The 16,343-nt window shown below is 43.9% G+C and overlaps 1 protein-coding gene across 1 annotated transcript; it reads left to right on the forward strand.

Moving 5' to 3' along the window:
* The first annotated feature begins 336 nt into the window (after positions 1-336).
* OTOR (otoraplin) lies at positions 337-15,882 on the forward strand. Its single transcript, XM_088477201.1, has 4 exons — positions 337-544; positions 1,089-1,231; positions 5,019-5,129; positions 13,067-15,882. Exons 1-4 carry the CDS (start codon positions 421-423, stop codon positions 13,088-13,090), a joined length of 402 nt encoding a protein of 133 aa, XP_088333327.1. The 5' UTR covers positions 337-420; the 3' UTR covers positions 13,091-15,882.
* Positions 15,883-16,343: the final 461 nt, after the last annotated feature.

The following is a 16,343-nucleotide window of genomic DNA, read 5'->3' on the forward strand; positions in this document are numbered from 1 at the left end:
TAAATGTGTAAATGTTTACTGTATGCTAATGCCTGTCTACAGTACAGTATGTGTGTGTTCAATATGTAGTATAAGGAATAATGCACTTCTAGTAATTATTTATAAAATAAATGAAAAAACACTGTATATGGTACATTGGAATTGTTAGACCAGTTAATACTCTGTGTGCATAAAGTTGTTTTTCCAAGTAAGGGAAGTGTCTGCTTGTCTTTCATAACCAGCTGCATAGGAGCCCTCTTGTTTTCACATCCCCATGTGAGAGACTGGAATGCTGCACAAGTCATCCCCTATTGGCTGCCTGGAGTTTTCCAGATGTTCAGCTTCTGCCTAAATGCACTGCATATGATTGAAGGTGCCGAGTAACGCGGCATTTCGTACTACGACACTGACTGAGGTGCTTGGGAGGAAATATTGGGAGAAATGTCTCCGGTTGTTTATTTTGTGGTTATATTCTTGTGTCTTGGATTTATACATCAGGAGGCTAATGGGGCTTTCATGCCGAAGTTGGCAAGGGATAAGCTTTGTGCGGACGATGAATGTGTTTGTAAGTCTGCCAGGGACATAAATTTAAATGTACTATTTTGAAAAACTTCACTCTGGCTAATGCTTTTTTCCTGTTATATCTACTGTACATTCACTTGGTTAAATATTATCTTTATTTATGACAACTTTTAGTAATACTGGATCTCTCTAATCCTGCTTTTTTACCCATGTTCCCTTTTTCTTCTACATTTTTATAAGTATGTTACACAAACCTTTACATATAAAAAATGTATAACTTCTTCAAAGACCCCTATCGTCACCCTGTCTGTTATTGTATGCAACTTGTAGTGTTTGTGACTATGCTTTTGTGTACATGTCTATGTACTGTACACTACAGTATGTGTCATTGGACACAAGCAAAATTGCGTTTCACCATTTAATAAATGTTGAATTTTAATACAGTAAGGAGATGATACAGTGAATGATTTACATTCGTTTTCACCATAGGCACTAAAGATGGAATACTAATTAAATCAAAACAAACTTTAAAGTGACACTAATTTGACTAAAATGATTGACTTTCCCTTGTTTTTTTTCTTATTCAGATGCTATCTCACTTGGTAAAGCTGTAGATGATTATTATGCCCCAGACTGCAGATTTATTAACGTCAAGAAAAATGAGCTGGTCTATGTCTATACTAAACTGGTAAAGGACGATGAGGACTCGGGAGAGTTCTGGTCTGGAAGTGTAAGATTACATATACTGAATACTGAAAATGTCCTTGGTTATAGATTTATCAGCTCGCCATGACCAATATAATTATTGCTAAGTACTAAGACACTGACTTCTTTTAAATTAGTGCTTTTAACTCCAGTCCTCGAATACCATGAAAGGTCATGTTTTCTGGATTCTTTAATCTCTTGGCTGCTGAAGGTTTTCTCAACCCTGCGCAGAGGCCATTTTGTTGACGTTCTAAACCAGGAGGTGGGGCTTCGATGACGTGATTCAGTGCAAATTGCGTCATCGCACCCCCGAACCGCCCATTTTTTCGGCGGGCACTTTGGGAGTCGGGGGAGGGGGGCATCCGCCATTCCGGGGGACTTGCCTACTCTTGCAGGGTGCTGGGAGGAGCACCCGATATTCGGGAGGTCCCGGGAGAGTAGGCAAGTATGCTTTTAATGCAACTATATTGAAAATAACTGGGAATAATAAGACTGCATATAAAATAAACCATAGGAATAAATGGCATATGCATTTTGAAAACGATGGTGATGCTATAATATCAATTAATATCACATTGCAATATTAGATGTTATCACAGGTTTTATCACAAGCTCTGTCCTGGCAATGTGTCCTCATCGGGCTTACGCCTTCACTTGCTGGGTCACACTCTGCACATGCCCAGTACAATAAAGCAGCGGGTGCAGACAGATCATGAAGTCAGTGCCTGATAGGACTACACAGTTCAGCTCATCCAGTTACAGAAGCAGCTCACTCACCGATGGCGTTAGTTTAGAAGGGTTTGTTCCAAAAGATTTAACAATTGAGGTTAGATAAATCTAGGACAACCGGGTGTGGATTGAAAGATCTACAGTAAAAAGGTAGACAATGTCTATATAGACACCAAATGTTAGCCAGTCAATAGGTCAACAGGGACAAAAGGTCGACACACTAAATGTCAACATGTAAGAAGGTCGAAAGGATCAAAAGGTCGACATGAAAAAGGTAGACAAAAAATGGTTGACACATTTTTTTGTTTGTTTTCTAACTCTAATCTTCACCCTAACCCTAACCCTCCCCTTGGTGCCTAACCCTAAGCATTGGGGTAGGTGCCTGACCCTAACCGTCCCTTCTAGTGCCTAACCCTAACCCTCCGGTAAGTGCCTAACCTTAACCCTCCCTCCTGGTGCCTAACCCTAACCATCAGGGTAAGTGCCTAACCCAAACATTGGGGTAAGTGCCTAACCCTCTGGTAAGTGCCTAACCCTAAACCTAACCTTAAACCTATCCCTATCCCTAAAAAACCCCCAAATGTGTCGACCATTTTTTATGTCTACCTTTTTCATGCCAACTTTTTGACCCTGTCGACCATTTGTACCTGTCGACCTTCTTACATGTCGACCTTTAGTGTGTCGACCTTTTGTCCCTGTCAACCTTTTATCCCTGTCGACCTATTGACTGTCTAACATCTGGTGTCTATCTAGACATTGTCTACCTTTTTACTGTAGGTCTTTAGACTGGATCCCGGGCTGACCATATGTACTATCACAGGTGTAGGAAATGTCAATAAGCAGAGCTGATGGGCATGGAGAAGATTTTATTGAAATCTGCTCCAAAAGCCCTGTGATAAATTTTTGTGAAACTAAAATAATGTGAAAATTATGTGAAAATGGCCGTTTTTACATTATTTTAGTTGAAAACTCAGTAATATGCCCCCTAAGTATCATAGTGGTAGTAGATGTTTACATTGAAGAACTAATCATTTATACCTGTGACCAAAAACGTAGTTGAGTTGAGATATTCTTGAAATTCAGGCCCAGATTCATCGAGTGATATTCTTATCACTCATTACGAATCTTATACAGTGCTCCTCCAACCACTCAGCTCCTAACTGTCATGTGTTTGATAACTTAACGTTAGGAGCTGATTGGTTGGAGCACCATTTAAGATTCGTAACAAGTGATAACAAAAATATCACTAGTTGATAAATCATAGTATCATGTCTCTGGCAGTAAACAAAACTGCTCCAGGTGTCATTAAACTGTAGGCTCTGGCAGAGAATATACTGGGCGTTTTAGTTCAACAACAGCTGCACTGCCATAGGCTGAATATATAATTGATTAAGTAGTTGTTATTTTGGCCACAATTCTCTATGTGCTTATCAGTTGATATATTCCATAGCACTTTGAAAATTACAGTACATTCACGGGCAAACACAGGAATTTTACAGGGGGGTTTCCACACATACACACACATACATAAGTCACACATACCTTACACACACACATACATAAGTTACACATACATTACACACACACATACATAAGTTACACATACATTACACACACACACTTACCTTGCACAAATCAATAGGCTCCCCCCTAGCGGCAAAATGCCGCGATTTGCTGGTCAATCATGAGGGGGCAGAGCCAAATTACACGATTCTAATGGAATCACGTCTTATTGGCTCCGCCTTCTCCCGACTGACCTGGGGAATTTGCCTTGAGGTGGACGGGGCTTAAGAACATGGTGCCTGCTCTTGGGTCTGTCAGGGGGGGTTTCTGGGTACTCAGAAACCTCCCTGCGTGCGCTACTGAGTACATTTGCCCTCTGAACCCTTTCCTTGTTTATACCTAAATCAGAACTGTCCTGGTGTAGCCTGGACCAATTAGTCATATTCTGAGCATTTAAAAAAGTGATCAAAGGATTAACATGTCATTCATTTAAATATATCTTCTCAAATCAGTTAATTGCACATTTACAGAAGTAGGGATCTTGCATTCAGCTAATAGTGATACTTAGCAGTTTTGAAGTCTTACATAGGGCCTGATTTACTACAGAACCCAACTGTGAATGCAACAGTGATTACGCACGCAGGTCAACTGCGATAGTATGGTAATTCATTGCGATCGCAATGCTGCCACACCACTACGTAGGGACGCCCACTTTATCTTACACACATCTGTAATGTTTAGCAAGACTGCGAAAACATCGGTACAATTGTGTACCATCGCAGCCTCACACCCACCTGCACAAGCTCTAATTTTACTCAGAAATTGCAAACCTCATTGCACGCTATCAGGCCTCAGGCTGCGTAGGGCATCGCAGTGGATAATTTAGGCATGCCCCTGCAAAGGCGTTCAAACGCACTGGCACACCTGCGTTCAGCCGACCACCCCCCCTTATCACCCACAAACGGTACTTCCTGTCAATCACTCTGTGATGGGTCTGCGTAGTCACTGTGATGGCAGTCCCGATCGCAATGGCTAGTTCGCGCACTGCGATGCATACGTATGCGCAGAATGCAATAATCGGCCAATTCCGTGTGTATTAGCAACTGCGTACCTTCCTGAATCAGGCCCATAATACAGTAACCAATGTTCCGGCTACTGTATTATCAGACTGTATAAAACGTGACATTGGAAACATGACTTATCACTTATTGTTACCACATACTGTCCATCATGGGCTGGCGAGAGACAACAAAGGCCTGGGTACTGGAGGGGTGTGTCCAAATATGGGAGGCGTGACCATGTCCACTCCCCCCAAAAAAGTGAAAAAATACTATGTCCCCCTCAGCAGCTGACCTGGGTTTCTGCCGGGCCCCTCCAACAAGCCTGGGCCTGGGTAATTAATAACCCCCACCCTCTTGGTGAGCCAGGGTCCATCTGGTAAGCTAGTAGGGCAAGTTGTAAGATTTGTTTGATTATTCATTGAAAAAATGATCGTTCAGCAGAAGTGACAGCTGCTTTGTTCCATATCAGTGCAACCTGGAATTATGCCGATCTTGTCTAATTCTCCTTCTCATTGGCAGGTATATAGTGACCAGTACAGGGATCAGATGGGAATTGTTGGTTATTTTCCTAGCAATCTCATCGAAGAGCTGACTGTCTACCAGGACACACTTCTGGAATTACCCACAACAGTAAGTCAGCAAGCTATTGAATACAATGTGCAACATGCAATTCGCTTTCATTGTATTTGTTAACATTGTTTGAGATGTATCAAGTTTTAGAGAGAGATAATCTGATGTATGCAGATAAACCAAATTGGCACTCAATGGGGAGGAGGGAGATAATGGGGTTTATAATAGTAATAATAATAATTTTAATTGTATTGCACTTTTCTCCAGAAGGACTCAAGAGTCTATACACAAACCCGATGGTTTAACATATTCCGGAGCTGCAGTGCACATTTGCTGCAAATTAGCTGCTGCTCCAGTCGCAGAGTGTTGGGGAAGCTGCAGCCTGATTGACAGGTTGCTGCCATTTGGGGGCAGGGAGGCTGACCGTTTCAGCCTAATTTCTGGGCATGGCAAGGCCAGTCTCTGCGTCTTCTGACACAGATTAACTGGCCTCAGCAGTGGAGTTCGGGCAGCCATTCTGAGTAGGCTTACTCAGATGGCCGATGACCAATGCTACATCTTTGGATGCAGCCCTCAGATCTGTGATGCTGGCAGTGGGCATCCTATGCATGCTCAGAAAACGGGGCTGACCCCCCATGTTTTCTGGGATGCTGGCCATCTCCCCTTCCTCACCTCAAAATGGCTACAGCATTTCAACCATGCTGCAACTTAGGGGGCACTGCGACCGCCATCACAGATCCTGCACATGCGCCAATCGGGAACCATTGGAGTTGCACAAACCATTGGGTTTGCGTACAACTCTGAACAGGGGCGGTTGAAGAAATGAGCTGGCAGCACTACTGCCCAGAGCACTGCGGCCTTGGGCACAGCTGCAGTCACCCCACCAGCACCGCTGCTGCCATATAGCCAATGGGCACTAAGATCCTGCGGCGCTCCACAGAGGTGCATCTCCAGACATGTGCCTTCTGCACATGTACAAATGAAGGCAGTCCAAGAAGAAGGTAAGTTGAAGCGGCCAAGAAGGCGAATGGAGTGATGGGGGACTGAAGGTTGGAGTGACAGGGAACAGGAGGCTGGAGTGATATGGGGGAAGAGAATTGTGTGATGGGGCAGGAGGCAGGAGTGACAGGAGGCTGGAGTAACAGGGGGCAGGAGGGTAAACTGATGGGGCAGGAGGCTGGAGTGACGGGGCCGGAGGCTGGAGTGATGGGGCAGGAGGATGGAGTGACGAGGCAGGAGGATGAAGTGACGGGGCAGGTGGATGGAGTGACAGGGTCCAGGAGGCTGGAGTGACAGGGGGCAGGAGGCCGGAGTAACAAGGGGCAGGAGGCTGGAGTGATGGGCCAGGAGTATGAAGTGACAAGAGGCTGAAGTCATGGCGCAGAAAGATTGAGTGATAGGAGGCTGGAGTGACAGACAACTGGAGATTGGAGTGACAGCCAGCAGAAGGCTTGAAAGACAGGAGGCTGGAGTGATATGGGTCAGGATAATTGTGTGATGGGGCAGGAGGCTGGAGTGACAGGGAGCAGGAGAATGGAGTGATACAGCAGGAGGATGGAGTGACAGGGGGCAGGAGGCTGGAGTGACAGGAGGCAGGAGTGATGGGGTAGGAGGGTAAACTGATGGGGCATGAGACTGGAGAGACAGGCAGGAAGATGGAGTGACAGGGGACAGGAGGATGGAGTGACAGGGTCCAGGAGGCTGGAGTAACAGTGGGCAGGAGGATGGAGTTACAGGGGGCAGGAGGATTGAGTGACAGGGGGCAAGAGGATGGAGTGACAGGGGCCAGGAGACTGGAGTAACAGGGGGCATGAGGCTGGATTGATGGGTCAGGAGTATGAAGTGACAGAAGGCTGCAGTGATGGGGCAGAAAGATTGAGTGATAGGAGGCTGGAGTGACAGAGAGCTGGAGACTGGAGTGACAGCCAGCAGAAGGCTTGAAAGACAGGAGGCTGGAGTGACAGGGGGTAGAAGGCTAGAGTGATGGACCAAGAGGCTGGAGTGACAAAGGGCAGGAGCCTGGAAAGACATGGGGCAGGACCCTTTAAAAATGGGAGTCTGGTAGGACAGGAGGCTGGAGAAACACAAGGGGCAGGAGACTGGAGGGGACACATGGGGCACAAGTCTGGTTGAACCTGTGTGGAAAGACAGGAGGCTGGAGTGACAGGAGGCTGGAGTGAGGGGGCAAAAGGCTGGAGTGACAGGATGCTGGAGTGAGAGGGACCAGGAGGCTGGAGTGACAAGAGGCTGGAGTGACAGGGTGGAGGAGGCTGGAGTAATGGGGCTGGAGTGACAGGAGACTGGAGGGGACATGGGGCAGAAGGTAACACAGGGCGCACAAGTCTGGTTAAACCTCTGTTGTATGATGACGACATTGGTCACATTCCTACACAAACAGGCATCTTCCGGACCATGTGATCTCTTACATGAATACAGAATACCAACTGAAGACACTGCCTGACCGTGAGTGCACTCTATTACTTTCTTTTGGATTATATAGTTATAAATAAATAGAGTGATGTTACAGGCAGGCATAACAGATACAGCTATGAATCAGTAGAGCCAGTGAATAAGTGGTGTGAAGGGATGCATGGATAAAATGTTCCTTCTTTGTGAGTAGTCAGAGGCATGTGTCAGTCATGCCTAATTATACATCTAGTCCAGGACAACATTCCAACCATTAATTGGAAGCATAGCTTTTTATTTGAATAATATGAATATATTCTTAACAGAAAAATAATCAGTCAACAGCTAATATAATTGTTTATTTAATATGTTTTTAAGAGGCCATTTAAACAACGCATTCAAACAAAATTGTATTTAGTTCTGCATTCTGAACTGTAGCTGCAAATCACCCAGCAGATTGCATACTAGCAAATGAACAGTTGTTTATTAAGATATTTGTTACTGCACACGTGGAAACTAAGCAGAAATTGGCAGCATTGCTTACGCCTCTCAGTTCTAGACAGATGGATTATTGAATACACACACGTACAATTGCGTTTTATGTTTTTCTCCTCACTTCCCTAAAGTATTATTATATATTCTGGAGAGCTGGTTTTACAAACATAAGGACTGTATGAAATGTATTTGTACAGCGTTTTGGTCATCTATATGTGTCATGCTTTTACTGTTATGATGCAAATATATATTAAACTTGTAATTTTATATTAAGCATGTTTTAGATCGGGATTCTCAACTTCAGTCCTCAGTAATTATCCCACCTGCTTCCACAGACAGAAATGCTGAAAACATGACCTGTTGGGGAAACATGAGGGTTGAGTTCCTCTGCTTCAGATAGTAATGTATTCAATTTTTTTATACAGCAAGTGTCTGTGGCACTATACATGAAGTATTATTAGCTGTTGCTTTGGAAGTCTTCTTGCCTGGCCTGACCCAGACTTGGCTTACATAGCTGGCAAAAACCAGTCAACCAAATGTTAGAAATGCCTAAAATTCTGGGATCCCATAGCTAGTTTGTGTCCTTTCAGGATAGGCTAGGATAGGTCATATACAGTGCATCCGGAAAGTATTCACAGCGCTTCACTTTTTCCACATTTTGTTATGTTACAGCCTTATTCCAAAATGGAATAAATTCATTTTTGGCCTCAAAATTCTACACACAATACCCCATAATGACAACGTGTAAAAACTTTTTTTGAGATTTTTGCAAATTTAATAAAAAAAAAAAACCCTAAGAAATCACATGTACATAAGTATTCACAGCCTTTGCTCAATACTCTGTTGATGCACCTTTGACCGCCATTACAGCCTCAAGTCTTTTTGAATATGATGCCACAAGCTTGGCACACCTATCTTTGGGCAGTTTTGCAGTTTCGCCCATTCCTCTTTGCAGCATCTCTCAAGCTCTATCAGGTTGAATGGGAAGCCTCGGTGCGCACAGCCATTTTCAGATCTCTCCAGAGATGTTCAATCGGATTCAATGTCTAGGTGATTGCTAGTGTAAGCTTGTCTGTCTGCTGCACACCACTTTTCTATCTGCTCTTCAGTGTATTAACCCCAACTGATTAATTGACCATCTGTTCTGCCTGTTCCATTTACCTGCTCTGATATCTGTGTATCAGATCTCTGCTACATTTAGTCCTTGTTCTTTGTCAAACCTTTACTGCTTACTCTCCTGTGTATCAGACCTGGAACAGTACTTAGACTCTCCCTTGCCTTGTCTGCTACTGAAGTGCCTGATTATGTACCAAACCTGACTACGATTCAGGGTGCTGCCCCTTGGTCTGTTAGTGTATTGGACCTCCGAATCGAATCCAGACTTCATTGTCTGCCATTATATTTGCCTGCTAGTGTGCTAATCTCAGGACTCTAGACCCTGATATAAAATAACATTTACATGTTGTTCTTCCTAAATGCCATATCATCATTACCACTTTTAGGTCACTCTTGCCCTGTTGCCATACATGCACCTGTGCTCCTGCCACTGGAATACTCCTGTAAACACAGTAAAATCCTCACTTGAGTTTTATACCTGGTTCACGTAACAACCAGTTAGCCATCTTAATAAATAATGCATAGTCAATCATTTCCCTGCTCCTCAGTCCTTATTCGATGTAAAGTAATCCATGTGAATCTTGATTGAAGCTCTTGGGATTTTCATCTCAGGTCCCAGTTAATTTCTTCTATCACCTGCAGTTGTTTTCTTTAGTTGACATGGCAACTGCTGATTGCTAAGTACGGTATACAATTTCATTTTCCAAATATTCAAAATTCTTGCTTAGCTTTACTCAATTTCTGTGGCATAGTTCAGCTTAAACTTTTGATTATCTTCAGATATATTTTTTTCTATTGCGAACAGTTATCTAGTCTTCATGTTGGTCTAGGCTCACTGACACCAGGTCATGCACTAAAGAGACTGTAGCAGCCAGGGCCAAATTAACAATGGGGCGGATGGAGCTCCTGCTCCAGGCCTTCAAATAAAAAATAGGCCCACCTTCATGGCAGCATGATGATGCCCAGCTGCCCACACAGTTGGCCAGATATCTTAAGTATTAAAATTGTGTTTCTAGTGTTCTCAAACTAAATAAATAAATAAATAATAATTATGCAATTTTTCACTTTTTATGTACTTAGAGGGACCATGGAGCGGATAGTGTAGGGGTGTACACGCCCACATGGCACCACCCACACAGCACTCCCCTCCCCTTCTCAGTATAGGCCTTCAACTTTTTCCTGGTAACAGTCTAATATAACTCATAATTTTTGTGACTCTGAAAGGCCAATAGAAAACTACTGGCAATCAACTGTGTCATTACTCAAAATGGCTAATAATAACGTACTGTATGTCACCTATGAACAGAACTAATCTTAATTGCAAAGGGGATTTCTGTAATTCTGTCTTATTTTCATATACTATCTGAATCAACTTTGACTCCTCTGTCCCCATACCGATGGAGAGCACTGTGTAGGCTGGTTCACAGTTGCTCACAGTACATTTTGCATACATATACACACAGGGGCATCTTAAGCGAGGAAGGGGCCCGTGTGCACTCCCCGTGCAGGGCCCCCTCCTCTCTTCCAGGTGGCCGGCAGCCGACTGATGCGACTGGCCAGCCACCGGAGCATTAGTAGACTCCGGGCACTAGAGTGTGCCCGGAGTCTACTGCGCATGTGCAGAACACCGGAAAAATGGCTGCGGCGCCCATTTTCCGGTGTTCTTAGCAGCGCTGACACCGATCGCGGGACCACAGACAGGTAAGTTTAAAATAATATGGGTGCAGGGTGTGCGGTGCGGGACCCCCCTGGACCTGGGGGTCCATGTGCCCCGCACACACTGCACCCATTATAGATACGCCACTGTATATACAGTATTCATTATTTATTTTCTTGCACTGGGCGTGCATCCAAGCTGAGCATTCACAACTATGAGTGGCTACAAGAGATTCAGGGTCGTACCTATCTCAGCTGCATCTCCACTTGTAGCTAAATTGTTGTAACTGGGCATTCACGGGTAGCATAAGTCCTAAAGACCTTTCTAAGCTGCTGGTCCTTCTGAGTCACACGCAGAGGGGCTGTAGCTGCGGGCGGCCCCATATGGCTGATTTACTACCTTTTTCTCATGTGAGAATCCGTAGGGCTACTGCAGATGTTCGTGCGTCTGCATGTAGAAACCTGCGCCGCCCATTCATTTTAGACCAGTTGCAACCGTCATCATTATAGTATCGGTATTTGCCACAGCCCAAGGGTTGTGGTTGCTACGGGGCTCGCAATCCCCCCTGCACTCAGTTATGCATCAGAATCTGCCCCCCTGCTGTCCATCCTCCTGCCTCCAGCAAGGCTCTCTGCAGCTTACAGACAAGGAGGTGGCGGCCCCAGCTTGCCCGTCACCTTCTCCATCGAATCACACTGCATAATCTATTCCAGCTGCCCTGCTGGTATGGACTGACTGTGCAATGTTACAGTAGGCAGAGGTGGCAGGAAGAGTGCGCTGCTTTGGAGTCCCGTACTAGGGGCGGAATACAGCAAAAGCAAGAAATGCGGTCAAACCCCTGAAAGTGCCCTTTTCAGGGTTCTGACCACATTTCTCATATGCATCAAGCCCCGGAATGCGATATATTTCAGGGCTTTGATGCGGTGGGCAACGTCATCTTCAGATGGCATTGCCCAATAGAAGCCTATGGGCTTCTATTCACAGCGCACCCCATGGGGAGGCATCCAATCGGATTCCTCCCAGCAACTCACAGGTTGCGTGTCCTTCTACACATGCGCAGAAGGACGCCAAAGGGTCATAGACCTTGAAGTCCTTCACTTGCAAAGGATAGCTCTTACCGAGAGAGCTGACCTTTGCATTTTCCATCATGCATACTGGTGTTATTAACGCCGGCATGCATGCAAAGAGTGGCGGGATACCTCGCAACCCGAATGCGATGCGTCATGCATCCCGCCATAGGTAAACGCTGTCCACTTTCTCTCGGACATTAAGCAATAGTCTGCAGATTGAAGCAGAAGCTGCAATACATAAAGTCAATGATTGTGGACAGGGCCGTAACTAGGGTGGTGCGACATGTGCCACGGCACAGGGCACCACAGGGTAGGGGGCACTGCTCCGACCTGTGAACTTCCTGTTTATAATCATTCTCACTTGTAGACTTTTCTTATATCCCCAGCTTGTTCTGGCCACAACTATCTCCTCCCTGGGCAACTCCCCACTCACCTTCAGTCACATCCTCTTTTATTTAGCGCACACATTTCAAAATGCTGTCATACCCGGGACTCAAATCTATCACCTTTCAAATCCTGCTGCAGGTGCAGCTTCACCAGCGCTCTCCTACATCTAAAGCTGGTGGGTTATACTGCATAATTATTGTGTATCATCACTGCAGCCATTGGATTCACACTGTAGTTGGCTGTGACACCTGGATAGCAGAGGTACAACAGGATCAGTACACCTTCATCATTGTATTTGGCAAATCATATTTGTCATGCCCCTTCCCCATAGGGCCACACCCATCTTTTGGGTGCTCATCTTATGTCCCTATTTGAAAAGTGGGGAGGGGGGGAATGGGGAAGGGGGGGTGCCAATGCTCTTTCTGGCCCAGGGCATCAAAAAGTCTACTTACGGCTCTTATTGTGGAAGGTAAGCGTGGGACTGAGGGAGCGCTTTGAAAACTTGTAACTGGAGAGGGGGGAGACTTTGACAATATTGCCGTGAGGCCGCTAGGTTCTCGTTGCACCCCTGCCCCATCCTAGATGCAAGAGATGCGTCATGACACTGTAAGTACAGGTGCCCAAATTATCACTTGTAAAAGTACTACATGCTTCTGTTGCAGTGATCATTATCCATTCTGCTCACTAGTGTTAATTAGATATTGGGCACAGACCAGCCAGCAAACTAATCCTTTCTGTAACAGAAGGGGATGAAGAAAACTATATTCTAGTAACAAAGGTTTCTTAGATGTTACAGCTATACATTGACTTTTTGTAAGGTACTTTTGGTGTTAATTGCAAATATTTTCTTTATATCTCTCTTGCAGGCTATCGATTTCTACTGTGACTAAAACATAATGGATAAAAAGTGAAGATAAGCATCAAGATTCTGAAATATCCACAGTTATGTGTCTACAGTATATAATATTGCATGCGTTAACAAGAAAACTATCAAACTTTGTTCAAGTTTAACCTTGGTTTAAGATATTACTATATATTGACCAATAAAAATGCATAGATTGCGATGGAGCGAGTGTAATTCAGGCAAACATTGTGGCACAGTGCTAGCTGTACAGCATGTACTATGCAATATCCACCCGGGTACTATGCAAGTGCATTGGATGTGTGGGGACGGCAGAACTGTGGTAAGGAGCCATGCTGCCTAGAGAAAACAGTATTAAGGTGCAGGGGGTTTGGACAACATGGAGAGGGTGTGGACAGCATTAGAAGGCTGCATAACTAGTGTACAGTCTCCATAGGAATGGAAATAATAGCCAGTGTATGTAGAAATCTATATTTAGGACATGGTTTCCTATGGAAAATACTGCTTTCTTTTCACGCATGACCACATCAGAGTGCATAACTAATACCATTATCGCCTGTTGGGGTTGTTAGAGCTTCTAAACAAAGAATATTTCTGAATGACCTGACTTAATGAGACACCCAACAGTTTAGGCAGAGGCATCTATGTTGCATGTTATAGGAGGGTACACTATACTATTTATACTCCTGTCTCCAGTGCTGAACTAAGGGCTATAAGGGCCCGGGGTTGAAAATAATCAAGGGCCTATTGTGAGAAGGGGAGGAGGTGTGACCAGTGCTGTATGGGTGTGGCCAATACCATGTGGGTTTGACCAGTGCTGTATGGGTGTGGCCAGGGCCATGTGGGTGTGACCAGTGATGTGTGGGTGTGGCCAGGGCCATGTGGGCGTGTACCCCCCTACACTATCAGCCCTAATCTCTCCGTAATTATGTAAAAGTAGAAAAAAATTGCATCATTTTTGTGAGGAAATTAGAAATACTATTGTAATACTTACAGTGGCGGCTCTAGAGGTAGAGCTGCAGCACAGTCCAAAATTAAAATAGGGGAACCACACCAACTGCCATTTTAAACGCTGCCAAACATAGATGGCTGGGACTCACTGACAGTCGAAGTGGCTCCCCTATTTGTATTTTGAACTGCGTTGCAACCCCACCCCTGGAGCCACCACTGAATATTTTTTGATTTATGGGCGAGTGTGTGGTCAACTGGGTGGATTGTCATCATCATGCTGTCATCATAATGGGCCTATTTTCATGTGAAAGCCTGGAGCTGTACTGTAGTTCCATTAATAATCTGGCCATATCTGTCTTTTGTCTTGTTGTCTTCTATATTCCTGAATAAATGTTCTCATAGATGTATGATCTCTAGCTTGTTCTTCTCCAACTTCTGTTTCCTATATTCCAATCAATCTCCAATTCTCCTTTCTCTCCTGCTGGCAGAGTATTTCTCTGCTAGCAGGATCCTTGTATTTTGTTTTATTACAGTTCTCCTCATTCAGCAAAGTTCTGCTCAGCCTGGGTTCAGTGCCAGACCGCTGAGGGTTACAAGTTGAACTGTGAAGCAGATTCTGGCCTGGTTAAAGCTCCTCTCAATAGGTAGGAGAGGAATGGGAGTAGAAGGTGGAGCAGCTGGAACGTTGCTACACCCACCATTTAGTTCCAATTAGGAAGCACTCTTGAGTTTATTACCTGTCTAAGATGACATGATAGCAGTGCGACTCACATGGTGAGAGTGACTGAACACCTGTGGCACCCTGGTAGTGCATCCAGTGCCGCTTCCGCCGACTCCGCCCATGCACTGCCTAAGCGGAAATATGGCACAACATTTTCTCCATCTTGTTATGGACCTCGCCATTTGATTTAATTAAACTACAGATGAGTGGGTCGGTTGTGACTCAGTTCTTTTTATCAAATTACTGTAAGTTTGGATTTATATTATTGGCTATCCAAAACACGTTCGAGCCGGATAGCCAATAAGATGCTGTTTTTGAGATCCCAACATAAACAAGCAAAACCGAACCGCTCATTTATAAATTAAACGCACTTCATTTGTACTATGTCTTCCTACAGTGCAATTGATCAGTGTGTTACTGTGTTCTAATACAAGCAGGAGTGGGTAATGCAATATCTGTTCCTTATTCATTGTATATAAAATAAGAGTTTTGATGGCACAGTTTTCTGCTGCGTTTGGCTTGGATGTAGAACTGGGAATATGAAAACCTGCTGTTTTGTCCAATCAACACATAACACAAAAGTGCCACAAAATATTTGTATACTCTTTTAACATACGTGTGATATCATGGCCTAAAATGGTCTGGAAAATAAAACATAGATGTGCCAATCCAGTAAATATGTTTAAGTTGGCTATTATTAACACTACGCGGTAATACCGGATGGATACATGAATCTATAGGAGAAATAATTTTATTTGCTCTGCTTACAACCACATCCTGTTTTAATAGGTACTTAGAATATTAAACCTATATGCTACAATGTATTATTACAATAAGAATGGACCCCTACAAAGAAATATACTGCTAAACTCCCACCTTATATACTCTCTTTCATGTGTTATAAGTGCTATTAAATCATTTTGATAAAACGCCAACTCATTTTCTGGGTTCTGTTTCCAAGCATCATTTTATCCTTCACTAATAATTATATTTTTTGTCAGTTTTACCTATTGCTAATCTACAGTGTTGTATTTTATCTTTCTATATATATATGTGGGATTTATTCATTACTGTATGTTGTTAAACTGTATGTATTTGCTACATGATTTATGTATTATATTTCAGATAGCATGCTGGGATTTAATAAATATTGCATTTAATAATCTGTTTTTTTTTCTTCATTTTTTTCATTAAATGTGTTAAGATTTCCACATTTCATGAAGAATCACAGCACATGATTAACAACACATAGAGTAGGTATTAAATGAAAGCTGAGCTGTAACTAGACCAGTCTTGGCTAACCTTGACACTCCAGCTGTTATGGAACTACATAACCCAGCATGCACTGCTACAGTTTTGCTATTAGGGCATGCTAAAACTGTGGCAGGGCATGCTGGGATATATAGTTCCACAACAGCTGGAGTGTCAAGGTTAGCCAACACTGAACTAGACAGTTCCAGGAGAGACAACACTGGCAGCTCCCATGGCACACTCACTTTGGTGGGAGTAATGGAATGTACCCCGGGAGGTATCACATGTTGCACCGCCTTATCCACGGTTCTATTGTTATATAATACAATAGTTTCCATGTTACGTAGCCTTTGAAGTG

Source organism: Taudactylus pleione, unplaced genomic scaffold (genome assembly GCF_031769625.1).
Source record: "Taudactylus pleione unplaced genomic scaffold, aTauple2 ptg000201l, whole genome shotgun sequence".
In the NCBI taxonomy this organism is placed as follows: domain Eukaryota; kingdom Metazoa; phylum Chordata; class Amphibia; order Anura; family Myobatrachidae; genus Taudactylus; species Taudactylus pleione.